Source organism: Oryza sativa, chromosome 1, assembly GCF_034140825.1.
Source record: "Oryza sativa Japonica Group chromosome 1, ASM3414082v1".
Classification (NCBI taxonomy): Eukaryota; Viridiplantae; Streptophyta; class Magnoliopsida; order Poales; family Poaceae; genus Oryza; species Oryza sativa.
This window is the reverse complement of record NC_089035.1, coordinates 30,392,879-30,409,861: the sequence shown is the minus strand read 5'-3', so window position 1 is coordinate 30,409,861 and position 16,983 is coordinate 30,392,879. Positions and strand designations below refer to the sequence as shown.

General features: G+C 42.6%; 2 protein-coding genes across 6 annotated transcripts; both read left to right on the top strand.

Annotated features, from left to right (window-relative positions):
- The first annotated feature begins 521 nt into the window (after positions 1–521).
- Positions 522–2,134, top strand: LOC4325582 (uncharacterized). 2 transcript variants are annotated; one of them, XM_026020513.2, is made up of 4 exons: positions 522–611; positions 709–1,018; positions 1,595–1,747; positions 1,862–2,134. In XM_026020513.2, exons 1-4 carry the CDS (start codon positions 558–560, stop codon positions 2,008–2,010), a joined length of 666 nt encoding a protein of 221 aa, XP_025876298.1. In that variant the 5' UTR covers positions 522–557; the 3' UTR covers positions 2,011–2,134. The 2 variants fall into 2 exon arrangements, with proteins under 2 accessions (XP_025876298.1, XP_025876295.1); XM_026020510.2 differs by having other exon boundaries at positions 1,595–1,783.
- A 3,969-nt stretch (positions 2,135–6,103) lies between these two features.
- Positions 6,104–11,947, top strand: LOC4325581 (protein IQ-DOMAIN 31). 4 transcript variants are annotated; one of them, XM_015794173.3, is made up of 7 exons: positions 6,104–6,319; positions 6,781–6,908; positions 7,302–7,544; positions 7,912–8,115; positions 9,413–9,472; positions 9,645–10,734; positions 11,611–11,947. In XM_015794173.3, the coding sequence occupies exons 2-7, from the start codon at positions 6,819–6,821 to the stop codon at positions 11,643–11,645; spliced, it is 1,722 nt and encodes a 573-aa protein (XP_015649659.1). In that variant the 5' UTR covers positions 6,104–6,319; positions 6,781–6,818; the 3' UTR covers positions 11,646–11,947. The 4 variants fall into 4 exon arrangements, with proteins under 4 accessions (XP_015649659.1, XP_015649647.1, XP_066161033.1 ...); XM_015794161.3 differs by having other exon boundaries at positions 7,299–7,544; XM_066304936.1 differs by having other exon boundaries at positions 6,104–6,680.
- Positions 11,948–16,983: the final 5,036 nt, after the last annotated feature.

Below are 16,983 nucleotides of genomic sequence, written 5' to 3'. Positions count from 1 at the left end.
TTTTATCCTACTCAAACTATCTTTTTTATTTCTCTAATTCCGGATTTTATTTTATTTTTATTCTGAATTTTAATTAATCTCGTACTGGATTCTTATATATACTCTTCTTTTAATATTCCTTATTTTTAATTCCGAATTCCAGTTATTTCTAGATTGTATTCCTATATGGACTCTTCTTTTTTCAATTTCAGATTTTATTTTATTTTTATTCCGAATTTTAATTAATCTCGTATTGGATTCTTATACGAACTCTATATTGCTTATTTGTAATTCCGAATTTCAGCTATTTTTAAATTGTATTTCTATTTGGACTCTTCTTTTTTTCTTCTCCGATTAATGTGGGAATTTCTAACCCCCATAACGAACGTGATGCTTTTTTTTCGAGCAGTTTTAATAATATAATAGATAGATAGATATCTTCGAAACTCCCGCCCGCCACCGAGCGGGATACGCAAAAATCTCCAAAATTTTCCCCAACCCGCGCGCCCCCAGTTTTCCTCTCCTCCGAATCCCAATCTCTCGCAGTTCGTTCGAGGAGCTGAGACGCTGCGACGGCCATGGCGACGAGTCTCTTCCTCGCGCTGCAGTGCGTCCAGTGCTCCACTATGCAGGTGCGCGTCCTCGCCCAAATCCCTCCCCCGAAAACCCCGCGAGTTTCTTCAATAGCTCACCCGGTTTCGTTCTTGCGGCTTCGGTTTGATTTCCCAGGTGAAGCCGCAGAAGAAGAGCAGCAACAAGTGGGTGTGCGTGGTGTGCAACCAGCGCCAGTCCGTGATGCGCGTCCACGCCCGCGGGCACCGCGCCGCCGACCTCCGCCGCTTCGTCCAGGAAGCCAACCTCTCGCGCGGCCGCGCCGCGCATGTGCCCGTGCCCGAGGAAGACTGGGTCCCTGCGGTGCCGGGGGAGCAGCGGGATGAGTTCCCGAAGGAGAGGAAGAGGCGGATGGACTGGTCCGACTATCTGGAAGATCCGGGGGAGTACGATGGCGGCGGCCACCACGAGGAAGCTCGAGATGAAGGTATGCGCGAAACCTGTTTGATGTGATGTCGCAATGTATGTGTATCACAGTATCAGTATGATATTGGGTAGCGTGTAAAATGATATGCTCATTAGGACCAATGGTAAGTTGATTTTGCTAGGGGCCTAGTGTTACTACTTAAAATCAACTTGCTTGCCGCATGGTTTAGTATCGTGTTTTCAAGCTTGGACGCAGTGAGTACGGGTAATGATACTTGTGGTTCAAGGCTTAACAAAGGCATTGCTGAACTAAAATTATAAGCACCTGTTTGTGAATAGTCTTGTATTTCATATTCCATGCATGAATATAAATGTTATTGGGGCAAGCTATACATTGCTTATGCAGCGCTAGCATGATCACAGGTCTGTTACGCAGTTACAATGGCTAGTACCTGAATGCTCGGCTATAAAAAAGTTGAATATCTGCATTATGTTTCAGGATGAGGTTGTATTATGTATAGCACTTCTAAGTCTTGAGTTAGTTCTCTTCATCTTTGTTTATCTGCACTTATCTGGGAAGGAATGACCAGTCTTTAATGCATGATCTAATTGTTTTCATACCTCAATTTACAAATAGATGTAGGGATTCAAGTAACAACTGAATTACCTGAAAAGAGGCCTAAAGTCACTTCCTTGAAGAGGGCCCCCAAAGCCCAATTGGGATTAGGTGGAAAGAGGCCCAAGACACCAGTCACTTCCACTTTACCCAAGAGGCAACCGATCGAAGAAGGTTCACTCCCATGTTCTGCAGCTCCTACTGCTGAAGGCACATTCAAATCCTAACACATATTGTACTTGTCATTAACAAAACATGTAAGTTAAACGGGTTGTATGTTTTCTGCAGCACAAAGATCAAAATGGAGCAATTATTTGGATACAAGTTTCTCTGAAGGGGGAAGTGGGTTTGAAGACTCTGAGCGACATTGCAGTGAACTGGAATGCTCCATTACTGATGTTGTGGTGGATGATGAGGTACACCCTGATTTTGTGTGATATATATGTGTCTTGTCTTGGTCTGTAGCATTTTATGCTTTGAATAGTGCAGTAGTTAGAAAAGATCTGATGTGCAGTTGGCAAAATATTATCATATAGGATGGGCACTTTATTATGCACTGAATCGCAACTTGCTATGTTAAAATTGAGGAGAAATTAAGATGCATGCTAACCTTTTGAAACAATGATGTTAACAGTGCATCTGCTTAACCTACTTTCAGAGTTCTCTGAACTTAGTCCTTTGAGTTTAAAATGTATATGTATAAGGTGACAGGCTTATGTCACAACAAGAGTTTCAGTTAGTTGTATACTCCACTTAACAATACCCCCACCCCTGTAATTTCAAAAAAATCCCTGGCAAAAAGAGAGAGGATGGGAAAACACAAGTGGTGACTCTTTTCTTCATTTTGGAACTCCACAAAGTTATCCTAAAAGGTACCCCGTATAAAATCTTCTGCAGTACTTCAACTGGAAGTAGGGATATGTAATTCCGAGTTAACTGAAGATTTTGTTGGATGTATATGGGGATTATGCACTACTAAATAACTACTGATTGCATGCTTCATTTGTTATGCTTGTGTCTGGCTGAGTGCATCACTGCATCTTCCAAACATAAACTGATATTCCGAAACAATAATCCCTACACGAAGCCTGAATCACAATGAACAAATTTGAAACTTGCTGATGTCTGAACAATTCAACAACTTCTGATTTCTGAAACCATTGTTAGTTTAAACAATTTTGATCATTGACCATGATGAAGATGTGCACTCTTCTGACATGAACCTATCACCGATCACTGTTTCGCTGCCATCAACCTGCTAAGTTATGTTATAACCTATTAACTTGGTAAGTTCATACGTCTCAACATCTTTCTAAATCCAGAAGAGGGACTTGAACAAATGGTCATTATGGTAGGGCAGTCTGAAGCTCAAGCGGGAATATAAAGCATCATATCTGTGTCCTGCTACTTTGTAGAGAGGGGTTGGATAAAGAATACCTTACATTGCTTTCAACCCAGTTCCACCATTTCCTTTTCATCATTAACCCTCTTTTGCATTTATAATCAAGTGAAAGTTCACATACCTCCCTTATTTGGCGATACAAGCCACATAATGCTTTTTCTGAGCCCTGCCGCCAGACACGCAAAGAACCAAACAAAATACTTATTGCCCTTCTAATCTGGAGCAATAGCTCCTTCGGTTAGCCAGTCAACCACTTTTTGGTCCAGTCAATCATTTCGTTTCTCCCTGAATCTGTTGAGTGGTCACACAGTATTTTAACCTCGAATTCAATTTGGCATATTATTTATTTGCTATTTAGAGTACATTGGTTTTAGATTATTACCGTGTAAGTTATTGCAATATATTTACCGTAATCCTTGCTTCCAATTATGCATAATTTCAATTTTTTGTTTTCATGACTCAAAAACTGTACCAAATCCAGATCATTCAATCTTGTACTCTAAGAGAAAAAGACCATTCCATCGTTAATACGCTACTAACAAGTCATGCATTTGGTCATACATATGTTAAATTTCATTAGACAACTACCAGATGCAATTACATTCTCCTATTATATCCTCACCACAGTTCACTGGCAAGCACATAGTTGTGCCTGTGGGGTGGCGTGCTCTGAAGTGCGCCTATAAAGTTAGCAAGAGCCGACAGCTCTGCTTGCGGTGATAATCTCCGTTTGGTAGCGAACAATTTTGTACGACCTCCCGCAGACCCACTGCTTGCCGTAGCCAGCACGACGGCAACGTCTCAACTGCATTTCCTAGTAATTCATCACTTGTACTGGCCATGTCTTCCTGGTGTTTGTTTACAGTCTGTCAGTGGCAGTCAGATGAACCTGCCATTTGGTGTTCTGTGTGTCGTTACGGCTTTACGCGATCTGGGTGGATTTGGTGGTAGTTGGAAGTATAACGGACTGAATATCTTGACATGTCAGCCTGTTTATTCAGTAATTCTAGAACCGTGGGAGTCAGTGCAGCATTGATGGAATTTCTATCCCGCAACTTGAGGCACTTGGCCATGTGTGGTACTAGCATAATCAGTACTACATCTTGAGCACTTGAATATCTTTATATTGTGGCCTGTGGGAGTCTGGGAGATCTATACAACATAGTTACACAGTAGTGCCAACATACACTGATATTATCCTATTACTGTATTGCTTAACTGGGCTCGTGTCATTCTGACCTGACGCTTCGCGTCACAGCCTGTGAACAAATATGTTTTGCCGTCTCATGGTCATGGGCGATAGGTCATATAATGATATAAAGCTGTGCAATGTGCCAAACTTGTGTGATGGCACGGGCTGGCGGCGTAAGCGGCAGCCGACACCGTCAGCCAGGTTGCCCCAAATCGTCGCGGCCCGCCCGTGCTCGGGGCAGTGGCTATCGCGACGCCGCGGCCGCGCGGGCGATCAGGCGCCGTGCCGCGCGAGATGCCAACCGCGAAGCGCGTCGCGCGCGTCGCATGCGGCTGGGGCGAAATCATAGCCAACAACGACACTCCCAGCAATGGTACGGCACAATCATGGAGCATCAACTGGTGCGTCCAAGGATCTCACCCCATGATGACCCCGCCGCAGCAGCTGGGTATCGCGTGTTGTGGGCTCGAGTACCTCGTATACGGTCTCTAGTCTCAGTTAATTGTTGCCACCTACGTACGGCCCTATAGGCCATTACTGCCCTCAACAACGCGCGACGTCATCATGTTTATTGCTACGCATAATCGTTGAAATCAACCATGTTGCCGCGCTGTTCCGCCCGTGCGTGCCGGCGGAGGTCAGGTCGATCGAGCTCGCGAGCTAGCCGACCGGGGTTGGTAGTTGGCTGGTCCTTTTGGCCCATCCGGTCGGCGTGATAATTAGGTATTTGGATGTGTATTAAATCACGATGCGATGCCCTTATCCGTCTCTTCCCTGTTGCCTCCGGATCTTTGGACTTTGGAATTGGAAAAGAGCTAAGGGAGATGTCATGCTTTTGTTGATGCTCCTAACTACCGAAGCTTCGGTGTTTCTTTTCTTTTGGCATCGTCGCAAGTGATGGTGACTCGACTTAACACTCATCATCCTGCTGATTGATGCCTTACTTTACCGTTAACACGTCGATGCGTTCGACGAGGTGCACGCGCCACCGAACGCCCGCACTATCACGGCGGATGGCAATGGCTGTACTTCCATACTAATCATATTGTTCTCCCCGTATTCTTGTGCTAAAAAAAACCGGCTGTAGTAAGTATCCTTACCAACCTAGCTCAAAACTGTCTGTCTGTCTGTCTGTCTGTTGTAGTGGAGCATTTGCTCCGTTCATCTTGCCCTCCCATTCCGTCGTCGTCGATGTTACCGTGAATACTTTTTATGTAGTAGGGGGCAAGATTGGAACGGGGAATCTTCTAAATCACGTCATTACCATAACTATGTAGGCTCACATAGGCATGCTAGACAGCACGGCACTGGTCCTCATTGCCTCAGGGCAAGTATAATAGTAGGTTATAAGCCGGCTAAATGCTGAGTTGGAAGAAGAAGCGGGCTGTAAATTAACAGCCGGCTTGAACACAGGAACTAAGAAACTTTGTGAGAGAGACAAGTGGGTCCTGTATTAATTGTGAAGAGCTAACTATTATATGGATAGGATGAGAAAAGGCTATAAAGAACCTTATAGTCAGCAGGTCGGCTGTATTATTAGCCTTGCTCTCACTGGCTCCAAAGCGAAGCCAATTTCTAATCTTCTTTTAAGCGCGCGGATTAGGATGCTTTAAACCTTAACCAGTAACACGATGCAGGGGTCCCACCACCCGACACCAGCTTTCACTGACAGGCGGTCCCAGAGGCAGCGCATGTAGTAGTACTATTACTACTCCGGAAAAAGAGTCCTGGCAGCCGTTGGAAACGTTCGTTACCAACCGTAAAATTTTGCATGTGTCACTGACAGCTTGTCCCCGAAGTATTCTGGCCCCACCAGCCGGCGTCAGGGGCTCATCGGATGTCGGTGTTGGATTCCTTTTCCTGTGGGCCCCCGCGCTGCACTGTTCCTCTGTCTGTCAGTCACTTGCGCTGTGTGCTTCTGCTCGGGCTCAAAGTCGTCAGCTTTTTCTGTGTCTTCCCCTCGCCGTCTCGCGCCTGAGCCCTGAACTAGACAGACCAAGCCTCTGTCTACCAATGGAGGCCTGAGTCTTAGAGGCCGGATTTGGTCGTTGGAGAGAGAGAGAGAGAGAGAGAGAGAGCGAGCCGAGCCTGTGCGGTGCGGCGACGCCTGCTCCTCTTCGCTCGCGCGCGGCATTCCGGTCGTGTTTCTGAGGTGATTTTCCTCGTTAGATTTTTGGCGTAGTGTTTGGTGCCTTGTTGATGGCTTCGTGTGGAATGGTGTAGTTTGGTCGTCAGATTCGTGTCTGCTCATACTTGGCCCCGTTCTGCTCGGCTTCTGGTGGTTCTCTAAGTTTTCTTCGTTGTCCTCGGCCTCTGGTGGTTTCTTGTGCTGGTTGTTTGCTCGGGCAGTCGGGCCTGTGTGATTTTCTGCCGCTGCATTCGCATCACCTTCTCCCAGTCTGTGCCCTGTGCTAGTGTGCTACTCTCTCTACTGAGCTCTCTCGCCTTTCCGCGTTCGACATTCTCTTCCAGCTTTGTCTCACGCTCGCAACTGGTTTTCCCGGTTATTTCGGGTGCGTTGTTGCCTTTTTGTTTTGTTCAGGAAGGGGAAAAAGAAATGTTGTTTGAGGTTTGGATCTGCGTACTGATGTCTGATGAGCTGCTCTGTAACAGGATCCGGATTGCACGGTGTTCGGGCTGTTTCGTCAACCATGGGGAAGTCTCCGGCGAAGTGGATCAAGTCTGTGCTCCTCGGGAAGAAATCAGCCAAGTCCAACTCTACCAAGGCCAAGGATTTGGCGGTAAGTACTTCTTTGTGTTTGCTGCTCCGAATTCGTGGTAAAAGATGATATCTGTTTCCTCGCAAAAAAGAAAAAAGATGATATCTGTTTCCCTGTAAAAAAGAATTATCTGTTGGTAGCACGAAAAGAGAAGTCAGAAGTGTATCTATTTAAATTTTTCAAAGAAGTAATCGACTTAAAGTAAGATACTAAGGCTTGAAATTGCCATTACGGCTCCTGGACTGGATTGTACAATGAAAAAGTTGCGTATGGGTATGGGTGCCTTTTATATGAAGCATTGCAGCATTCTTTTTTGTTTTATCCATGTTGTAGGTCTGTAGCATACTTTGATTCTTCCTCCTACTTTCACTGATTGGTTGGTTGAATCACAATTTTGTTGCTGATATATAGAAGGCTGCAAATAACAAGCCTGTGCTTTCTGAGGATCCCCCTGTGATTTCTGAGCCAGCTCTTGTTAATTCTCACAACGATGGAAATGCTGAAAATTGCAAGTTACCAAACGGAGTTGCAGTTGAAGCCATGGGTCAAGGAGTGGAGAACCAAAACATTGTTGGCTCCAAGGCACCAACTAGTCCAGAGAAACTAAGCGAAGAGCTAGCTGCAGTGAAGGCACAAGCGGCCTTCCGAGGTTACCTGGTAACACCTTTTGCTTGGACTGATCCATTTTGTTCCTGCCATCTTGCCTCTTGTTAATGCACTTTTGATCTGGAGCTCTCTGCAAATGTTGCTGCTAGCTTGTCCCAAACCTTTCTATAGTTTTATGGGGTCATCGTTTTTAAAAGTTTCAGAAAAGGAAACATAAACAGCCAGCCCTGCAGAAAGAAAATTTGTGTCCTAAAAAACTGATGAGTTGGCTGTCTGATCTATACCTAAACATTAGTAACTGCTGACACATTAGCACCTCTTCGTTTTCTTTTGGAAGTTATAGAAGAACTGATCAGATAATATGTCCCAGGCTTTTTGAAGTTATATAATTTGCCATTGTTTTGGACCTTTGGTGCAGGCACGTAGGGCATTCCGTGCATTAAAAGGTATCATAAGACTCCAGGCACTGATCCGAGGACATCTTGTAAGGAGACAAGCTGCATCAACCCTTCGTGTGACATGGTTGATCGTGAAACTTCAAGCTTTAGTTCGTGGAAGAAATGTTAGACTCTCCGGTGCTTCCATTCAATTTGTTGTGAAGTCCGGCCAACATAAGTTTCTGGTAAGTATCTTGACATGTGGCAGTTCAAATATTTGATTTCTTGTATCCTTCCCTGCTTTTCTACCTGTTCTATTTGTATTATGTTAAACCTCTGTTTCAAAGAATGAATGTATGCAATATTGAAAGCAATGTAATTAGTCTGGCAAACTGAAACTTTTTTTTTGTCGGGACGGCCAAAGGTAGGCCGGCCAATTTCATTAAGATTGGGGGAAACAAAGTTTTAATTACAACGAGGCAAACTGAAACTTTTCACACACACTTCAGACATCTCTTCAGTGCTGCATAAAATCAGTAATGACACATGTTCAGAACTACAGATCTTTTGGCTAAACCCCAAGATGGACATATCAGCCAAGTAACATTCAGTACGCCCCAGAAAATAGAGAATTAGCTAGATACTAGTATTTACTGGTGGTTGATGATTATTATTATGTACCTGGATTTTTATAAATAGCATGGCAATAATGTTAATTCTGTGCATATCTCTATCATATTGGTACTTGGTACAATGTTTCGTCATTGTTGTGGGAGCAAGTTCTGGTGTATTATTGTATTGTACTAGGTTGCCCTTTATTCTTTAACTTAATTTTCTACTTGATTTGTGGTTTGTTCTCACAGATCATTAACTACCTTCATGTGGTCATATTGCAACTGAAAACAATACTCCCTCCGTTGCATATTATAAGGTGTTTTAGTTTTACCCTAAATCAAAGTTCTCTAAATTTGACCAAGTTTATAGAAAAATAATTAATGTCTACAATACCAAATAAATAGACTATCAAGAAATATTTCATGGCGGATTTTGTTGAAACCAATTTGATGTTGTAGATGTTGGTGCATTTTTCTATTAACTTGGTCAAAATAGAAAAGTTTGACTTGGACAAAACTCAAAGCCTTACAATATGGAACGGAGTGAATACACACTTTCTTTTGGTATTCTTTTATTCAAACATTAAATACCTCCCTAACTATCCTATCGAATAACCCACACCGTTCCCTTCAACACAATATAGAAATGCAAACTGTCTTTTCAAAACTATAAATGTCGAAGCTTTTCATCAGATAGGTGTCTTTCATACTCAAAAGTTTACAATTAAATATTTACCTTGTTATCCTGATTGAGTATGGAGGTAAATCTGCTGAACTACAGTATAACTTAAATTGCATACATCATGGAGCATGCATTTATATTTTCTTTTCATGATTCCTACTAAATGTATGACCCATATGCAATATTTTCTGCTTGATGTCTTTATGTGGCCAAAAATCTAAAACATGTTCTGTTTGCAATTATTAGAGTGATAAACCATCGGACGCTTGGAAAGAGAAGGTATCTTCAAACGCATATGTTCGAAAGGTATGCCATTTGTTTTAAAAAAACAAGACTTACCAGTGAGATTTGCTGTATGTCTAAAAAAGGTGTCATGATCCTGCTCATTTCATCTATGAGAAATGCATGAGCCCAAATCAAATCGCTCACCATTTATACATTTCAGAGGTGTGCTCACTCACTTTTGTACATTTTGTAGCTTCTATCTTCATCAATTGGGTTAGAAGCTCTTCACTTGCAGTATGACAAGAGGGACCCCAATTCATTGTACAACTGGTTGGAGAGATGGACTATAAGCCAGATTTGGAAGTCCTCTTCCCAACCAAAAAAAGTTGCTGATGGCAAACCACAAGTAAGGAAGGCCAGTTATGCAATGGAAACTGAGTCAGCCAAATTAAAGCGCAATGTTCGGAAGAGTTCTGCTGTCACTGTTGATAGCTTCCAAACTAATATGACAGTTGAACCTGAAAAAATTAAACGAAATTCAAGAAAATTCTCTAGTTCCGCTGCTGATTCAGTACCAGATAGCCAGTTATCTGAACTTGAGAAGGTTAAGAGGAACCTTCGGAAGGTAACTAATTCCATGGCTGAAGCATCAAAGATATCTAGCTCCAGGGCAGATGCCTCAAAGGTATCTAGCTCCATGGCTGATGCCTCAAAGGTGTCTAGCTCCACGGCTGATGCCTCAAAGGTATCTGATTCCGTGGCTCAAATCCCACCTAGTCTCGTGAATGGGATCTCTGATCATCAAGACAACCAATGTGAGGAAGCACAACAGAATGCATGCGTGTCATTTCCTCCTGAAACTCAGGAGTTGCACAGTGGCATTCTGTTGGAGGACAATTCACATATGAATCTGTTGGAACCTGATTTAATATCTAACCCGGAAACTCCTTTCACTTCGATTTTAACCTGGGAAAAATTTAATGATTCTACTGCTGATGCTCAAGAAGTTGAAGTTCTGCCACTGCAGAACATTGATAATGAAGATAATTTCCCAGAAAATGGTGTCTTAGGAAAGAAAGAGAAGCCAAGGTCCAAGGAAGAACCTCTGTCTAATGGAAACCTTAAAACTAGCAAGAGGAGGTCTTCGTTCTCCACCAAATCAGATTACCCGGAAAATGGAGCCCAGAATACGCCAGTTCCACGAAGGAAGCCAAGCTATATGGCTGCAACAGAATCTGCAAAGGCAAAGTTGCGAGGACAGAATTCACCAAGACTGGATTCTGATTCACCAGCAGACATGAATGGCTTCACACGCCGCCAGTCTCTACCTTCTTCTACAAACAGTAAGTTGAACCCACACTCACCTCATACACAAGGACCAATCTATTTCAAATTTGACTAAGTCCATAGACAAATTAGTTTCATCAAATCAATAATTGAATATATTTCTAAAACTAAATTAGTTTTATCAAATCAATAATTGAATATATTTTCATAATAAATTTGTTTTGGGTTGAAAATGTTACTACTTTTTTCTACAAACTTGGTCAAACTTAAAGCAGTTTGACTTTGACCAAAGTTAAAACGTCTTATAACCTGAAACGGAGGAAGTAACAGTTATGAACTAAAAAGTGATAAATCCATGTTACCAGAAAAAAAATGTCGCTGTTAAACATTAAGCAAAGGTAACCATCTGAAAAGATAAGATGATGTTCTAGGCTATCAGAATGTGACAAATTTTGAGTAATGATAGCAAAAATGTTCACAGGGAGTTCATGGTATTATTCTATTGATCCCAGAAGAAACACAACTGTTTATTCCATGTTTAAAATACTCCCTTTTTTCTAGTACAACAGGGGCTTTTTGGGTAATATTAAATCTGAGAATAAATAAAAATGGTTGCACACATTGTATTTACATTCATATTCTGAAGTATTGCATGGATTATAAATCTGTCGCCTTGACTATGCATCTTTCTGAAGTTCTGCAACTACCATATTCTACATAGTCGCACCGGGTGGCCTATTGCCACATTTGTTAGCATTGTATGTACTTGTGTTATTTAGGCTTTTACTGACGTTAGAATGGATCTGTTTGCATCTGATCAGTTTAAAATTCAGACTTCACAGCTCATGAGCCAACATTCAGTTTTTCCTTTTCGTTTCTGAATTCTGATGTCCCATTTTGCTTGTTTATTTTTTATTTTTACCATCTATCAGACAGAGCGATCAGAGCTGAATGGAGACGGTGGTGAGGACAACCAACTTCCATTTGAACGGTGCAACGTTGTGGTGGATGAAGTGCCCTGCTGTCCGTGAGATTGTCGCCATTGTTTTGTTCAAGATGTAAAAATATGTTGGCCCTGTGTTGATCTATTATCTGTTGCATATTTGAGTTGTTAATTTATTATCCATTGTTTCTTGTGCAATGTCTTGTTCATAGCTACATCTTACTAGTTTCGGGCATATGCTCTCGTTTCCACCCAAGGCACCCTGCCTGATAAATGGTCAGGGGGCTGATGCCCTAAGCGTGTTTTAATAGAACGGCTTCATCCTACTTTCATGCTTTCCCAAGTTCCCTTTGTGCTAACACGTACTCTATCCGTTCCTATAAAATATAAGATGTACTTATTTTATGGAAAATCAATATTTTAAAATTCTAAGTAAAGAGTAAACTATGTGTTGACAGAAAACACGAGGCCTGGGAGATTTGCTTAACTCCAGTGCAGGTCCAAAGCTCGCCTTTGACTCCACCTTGATCTAATCTCTTTTTCCGATGCTGATATTACCAAATTTGGTCGTTAACACATGTCCCCCAAGTCCGGGATATTTGATAATGTTCCGGATTTGCTGTGTACCGACTCCGAGCAAGTTTCGCACTCTGCCGTTTTTTTGACCGTTATTCTATCGCTTTAAATACCAACCGTTGCCCTCAAAAAATCTCACGCCGTGACTTCCGTTTTCACCGCTCAAGTGAAACTTTGTCCTTTCTCTATCCGGCGATTCCTCCGACGTAAAAGCAATCCCCAGGCGATTTCGCTTTTGATCAGATCTCCGTCTGCGGCGATGTCGTCTTCCACTAGCCCATCTACTGCGCCATCGGCCAAGTACGCTGAGGTAAGTTCTCACCGGCTAGATCCCTTTTCCTCGCATGAAATCGATTTCTCCTTTTCTCATTATGTTTTATGCTCCCCGATTCCTTTGGATTTGCAGCACCTTTTCAACCTAGTTGCGATTCCCAGCCTATCGCACAAAAACCACTATTTTCTTGGCCCAATCGGCAATCTTGACCCCACTGATTTCATCATTGGTGAAACCAATAGAATCCCCTTTAGACTAGCCAACCCTAACTTGGGTCACTGGAAGAATACCTTCAAGTCTTGGCCATCTCTCGAAAAGCCTACCCCTGATAAGAGCTGGACCACCTGGTACCAACGCATATCGGCTAGTAAGAAAGCCCACTGGGATGAGATTGGGATCGGCCAAGCGCTTGCTCTCACCATAGCCAATTCTTCTAAGGATGAACCTCTGATGGCTGCCGCCACCTATTTCTGGTCCAACACCATCAATGCCTTCTTATTTAACCAAGGGCCGATGACTCCAACTTTGATCGACATCATCATGATTACTGGATTAGATGTAACTTCATCGGCTAACCCTATGAGTATGAATACCAAGAACCAATTTGACTTCAAGACCAAAAGCATAGGAGGGTGGTCTGGTTATGTAGCGGCATACATGGGCAAAGGGCCTGTCACTCCTCGGGAGCACGTAGCTTTCTTGCTAATGTGGCTAGAAAAGTTTCTCTTCTGTGGATCCAGCTGTGGTCCCACAACCAATTGGCAATTTGTAGCCGAAGCCTTAGGATCAAAGAAACAATTTCCCTTGGGCAAAATCCTTCTCAGCTATCTATACCAAATGTTGAACAATGCATCGGCTAAGATAGCCGTCGGCTCAATAGTTGGAGCAGGTGGACCATGGTGGCTACTGCAGACCTGGCTAAACCTGGTAGTCATGAAAGTTGTCAATCGGCCATCTGTAACAGACGCTGAATTCCCACGGTTGGAACCAATTGTAGAAGACGATGGAGAAGAACGCACCCATCGCGGATGCATGTCATATGGAGAATATGCATCCACACCAGCCGATGCTGGGGCAAAACTATCGGCTGAGCTGCTCAAAGATTGGTTCTGTAGCTTTTATGAAGGCTTCCAGAAAGATGCCCGGGTTTGGTTTCTTTATGAAGACTCAGCAAACCTTGAGCTCCCATTAGACTTCAGATTTGAAGACATCAATCATGAAAGATATCAAACGCCCAGGGAAGTCTTTATAGCTGCAATCAGCCCATGCATCCTACCTGTCGGTATTCACCAAGGAAGAAATATCCAAGTCTCCTACGAATTCTATCACCCTATAAGTTCAGTTAGACAACTTGGATTTGGCCAACTCCCAATCGGCTTAGTCTTTGCTGACAAGATCCAATGCCGAGGAGAAATTTCTTCAACTCTAATGATGGATCGACTGCTTAACCTCCAAGGACCCCCCTTAGGCAGTATCGACAATATTGAGTTAGCAGGATTCAGGAGCAGGAACTTTGACAGATGGTGGGGTGAATGGAAGTTGCATCTATTTCATCAATCGGCCACAATGTACATGACAGATCTATTCCCTGACATCATACCCCAGGTAAACTTTGTCATCACTAAATTTCATAACGGTTAGCTAATTCATTACTTGACTAATCTTTTGTTCCTGTTTTGCAGACAACAAAGTCCTCCCCTCCACATCAGAGCAATAGTGGTAGAAACATTGAATATGCCCCAGGTCTGATTCCTAATGGAGGCGAATTGTCTCCCCCAAGGTCTCAACCCTCCTCCAAGGCGCCATTAGGGAACCAACCGATGTAACCAAGAAAAGAAAAACTAGATCATCGGCTATGAACACCTTGACTCTAGTTCCAAAGAAAAAAGGCCAAATCTAAGAAAACCAAGCCAACCGACGACCTGCCTGCTTTGGATCCATCCATTGAACATGCTCTGGATGAAGAAGATATTGAGGATGATGTTGATCAGGCTACAGCCGAAGCAAGTGATACTGAAAAAACACCATCGGCTTCGCCTAAGCAGATACCTTCAACTCCTTCTGCCCCCACTCACTTCTTCAGAGTAAAACATCTTTCCTTGCAAACCCTTTTATAATCATTATTTTTCAGCTGACTACTCATAGGTTTTGTAGTTGCAGAAGAAGAAAACTGCTATAAAGAAGAAATCGGCAGCACCAATTCTCAAACCAGCTCCACCAGTAAGACACTCTCAATTTTACTAGTTGATTTCAGCCGATTTTGTCTAACACTTGTCTTTTTACAGCCTCCTCCTCCTCCTTCTTCTCCTGTACAACAATCATTGAGTGACTGAACTCCATCGGCCGTGGGGAGTCATCATATTGTGGAAGAAGAACAACCGGCTGCTCCTGCTATCCCAGTAAGCTTTCCTTTAATGCAAGAATTTAGATCGACTATATTGACTTAGCTCTCAAACTTTCTGAACTTATACCTGCAAGTTCTAGCCGATCTCTTTTCTTTTGATATCAAAGATTATCTTGATGAGGCAGAAAAAGATACTTCAAGCAAAGCTCTAGCTCCCTTATCTGATGATGCAAAGAAAACACTGGAAGATATCTCGCGTCGGCTAGAGGCCTCTTCTCTGGATAGCTTAGTGGTCGACTATGGATCGATTAGGACACGATTGCACGAAGTTCAAGCTCTAATTCCTGAAGAACTGGCCGATGTCCTAACTCTAGCCACTTATCTTGAGCAACATCAATTTAAACTAGAAAAAGCCAAGCTAAGATTAGCCGAACGCCGTGAGCGCAAGGAGATTGAAGCCACAATCCAAGTCAATCGGCAGCTTGTGCATGAAGAAAAAGTCAAACTCGATCAACTATCCGAAGGTCCGATCAAATCCAATATCGATCGGCTTGAAGCCCGCAAGATCAAATCCAATATTCTCTTGGCACAGCTTGAAGAATGCAATGCTGAATTGGATATGGAGCACAAAAAACTAGCCGATCTCCCAAAATTTGTCGAATAGCAAAAAGCAAGGCTCAAATCGGCTATCAAGAATGTTGCTGACCTAACCAAGTTCCTGAAGATCATTTCTGGGACTGATGCTCAAGATGCCCAAGCCATTGAAGAAGTCGAACAAATTAGGCAAAGAACTATTTCGGCTATCCAGCAGTACTTGTCTCAATAACTTTTGTGTAATCGGCTAAGATACCTTAATAACAATCCTTTGTGCCGATTAACATAACTTCTAATTTTCACTTTCATTTTTGTATTTATGTGCCCAAGCCATTGAAGAAGTCGAACAAATTAGGCAAAGAGCTATTTCGGCTATCCAGCAGTACTTGTCTCAATAACTTTTGTGTAATAGGACTTAGAAATTCTTGTAATCGGCTAAGATACCTTAATGACAATCCTTTGTGCCGATTAACATAACTTCTAATTTTCACTTTCATTTTTTTTTGTATATATGTGCCTCCCAATTTTATAATGTCAACAGCATTGATAAAATTAGAAAAACAACTAAGGGCGATATAACAATATTGGCCGTTATATATCGGCAAACCATAACTGCTTACAATTGGAAAAACGACTAAGGGCGATATAACAATATCGACCATCTCAAGACTATGTAAAACACATCGGCTGTCATGCATTAGCAACACTAGCCGATTATGCGTCAACCCAAACACTTCGGTAATACTTCTTCAAGTATTTGCCATTGAGCGCTCATCCATAAACCTCACCATCAAGCCCTTGCAACATATATGCCCCTTTAGACACAACTTTATAGATTTGAAACGTTCCTTCCCAATTTGGTGACCACTTGCCGAACTTGTTATCCCGAGTTCCAATCGACAAAATCAACTTCCATACAAGTTCACCTTCCGAAAAATCCTTAGGCACTATTTTCTTGTTATGATGCCTAGCTACTCGTTCCTTATCTTTGGTAACCTTAGCAAGGGCTCGTAAACGCCATTGAACCAAGTCCTCCCTCTCATCGGCCATAAGGTTATAATACTCATCGGCTGTCAAACCGTCTTGCAATTCTATCCTTCTAGAGCCGATTCTAACTTCCCATGGCAAAACAACTTCATGTCCATAAACAAGCTTATAAGGAGGAACTTGAATTGATCCATGACAAGCCATCCGATAAGACCACAATGCTTTGGCCAACCGAGTATGCCATTGCCGAGGATAATTAGAAATCTTCCGCTTAATTAATTTGATCAAGCTCTTGTTAGATGCCTCGGCCTGCCCATTAGCTTGTGCATAATATGGTGAAGAATTCAACAATTTGATACCCACGCTATCGGCAAACCGAACAAACTCATCGGACACGAAGATTGAACCTTGATCAGTTGTAATAGTTTGAGGAATACCAAATCGGTAGATTATATGTTCTTGAACAAATTGAATTGCATCCACAGAATCAACTTTCTTCAAAGGAATGGCCTCCACCCACTTGGTGAAATAATCAGTCGCCACCATACTGATGGTGGCTTTATCATACTGATCATATCAATTCCCCA

Coding starts and splice junctions, on each gene's coding strand:
- LOC4325582 (XM_026020510.2), top strand. CDS start 558: ATGGCGACGAGTCTCTTCCTCGCGCTGCAGTGCGTCCAGTGCTCCACT. Junction 612..708: donor TCCAGTGCTCCACTATGCAG/GTGCGCGTCCTC, acceptor TTGATTTCCCAG/GTGAAGCCGCAGAAGAAGAG. Junction 1,019..1,594: donor CGAGGAAGCTCGAGATGAAG/GTATGCGCGAAA, acceptor ATTTACAAATAG/ATGTAGGGATTCAAGTAACA.
- LOC4325581 (XM_015794161.3), top strand. CDS start 6,819: ATGGGGAAGTCTCCGGCGAAGTGGATCAAGTCTGTGCTCCTCGGGAAG. Junction 9,473..9,644: donor CAAACGCATATGTTCGAAAG/GTATGCCATTTG, acceptor TACATTTTGTAG/CTTCTATCTTCATCAATTGG. Junction 10,735..11,610: donor TCTACCTTCTTCTACAAACA/GTAAGTTGAACC, acceptor ACCATCTATCAG/ACAGAGCGATCAGAGCTGAA.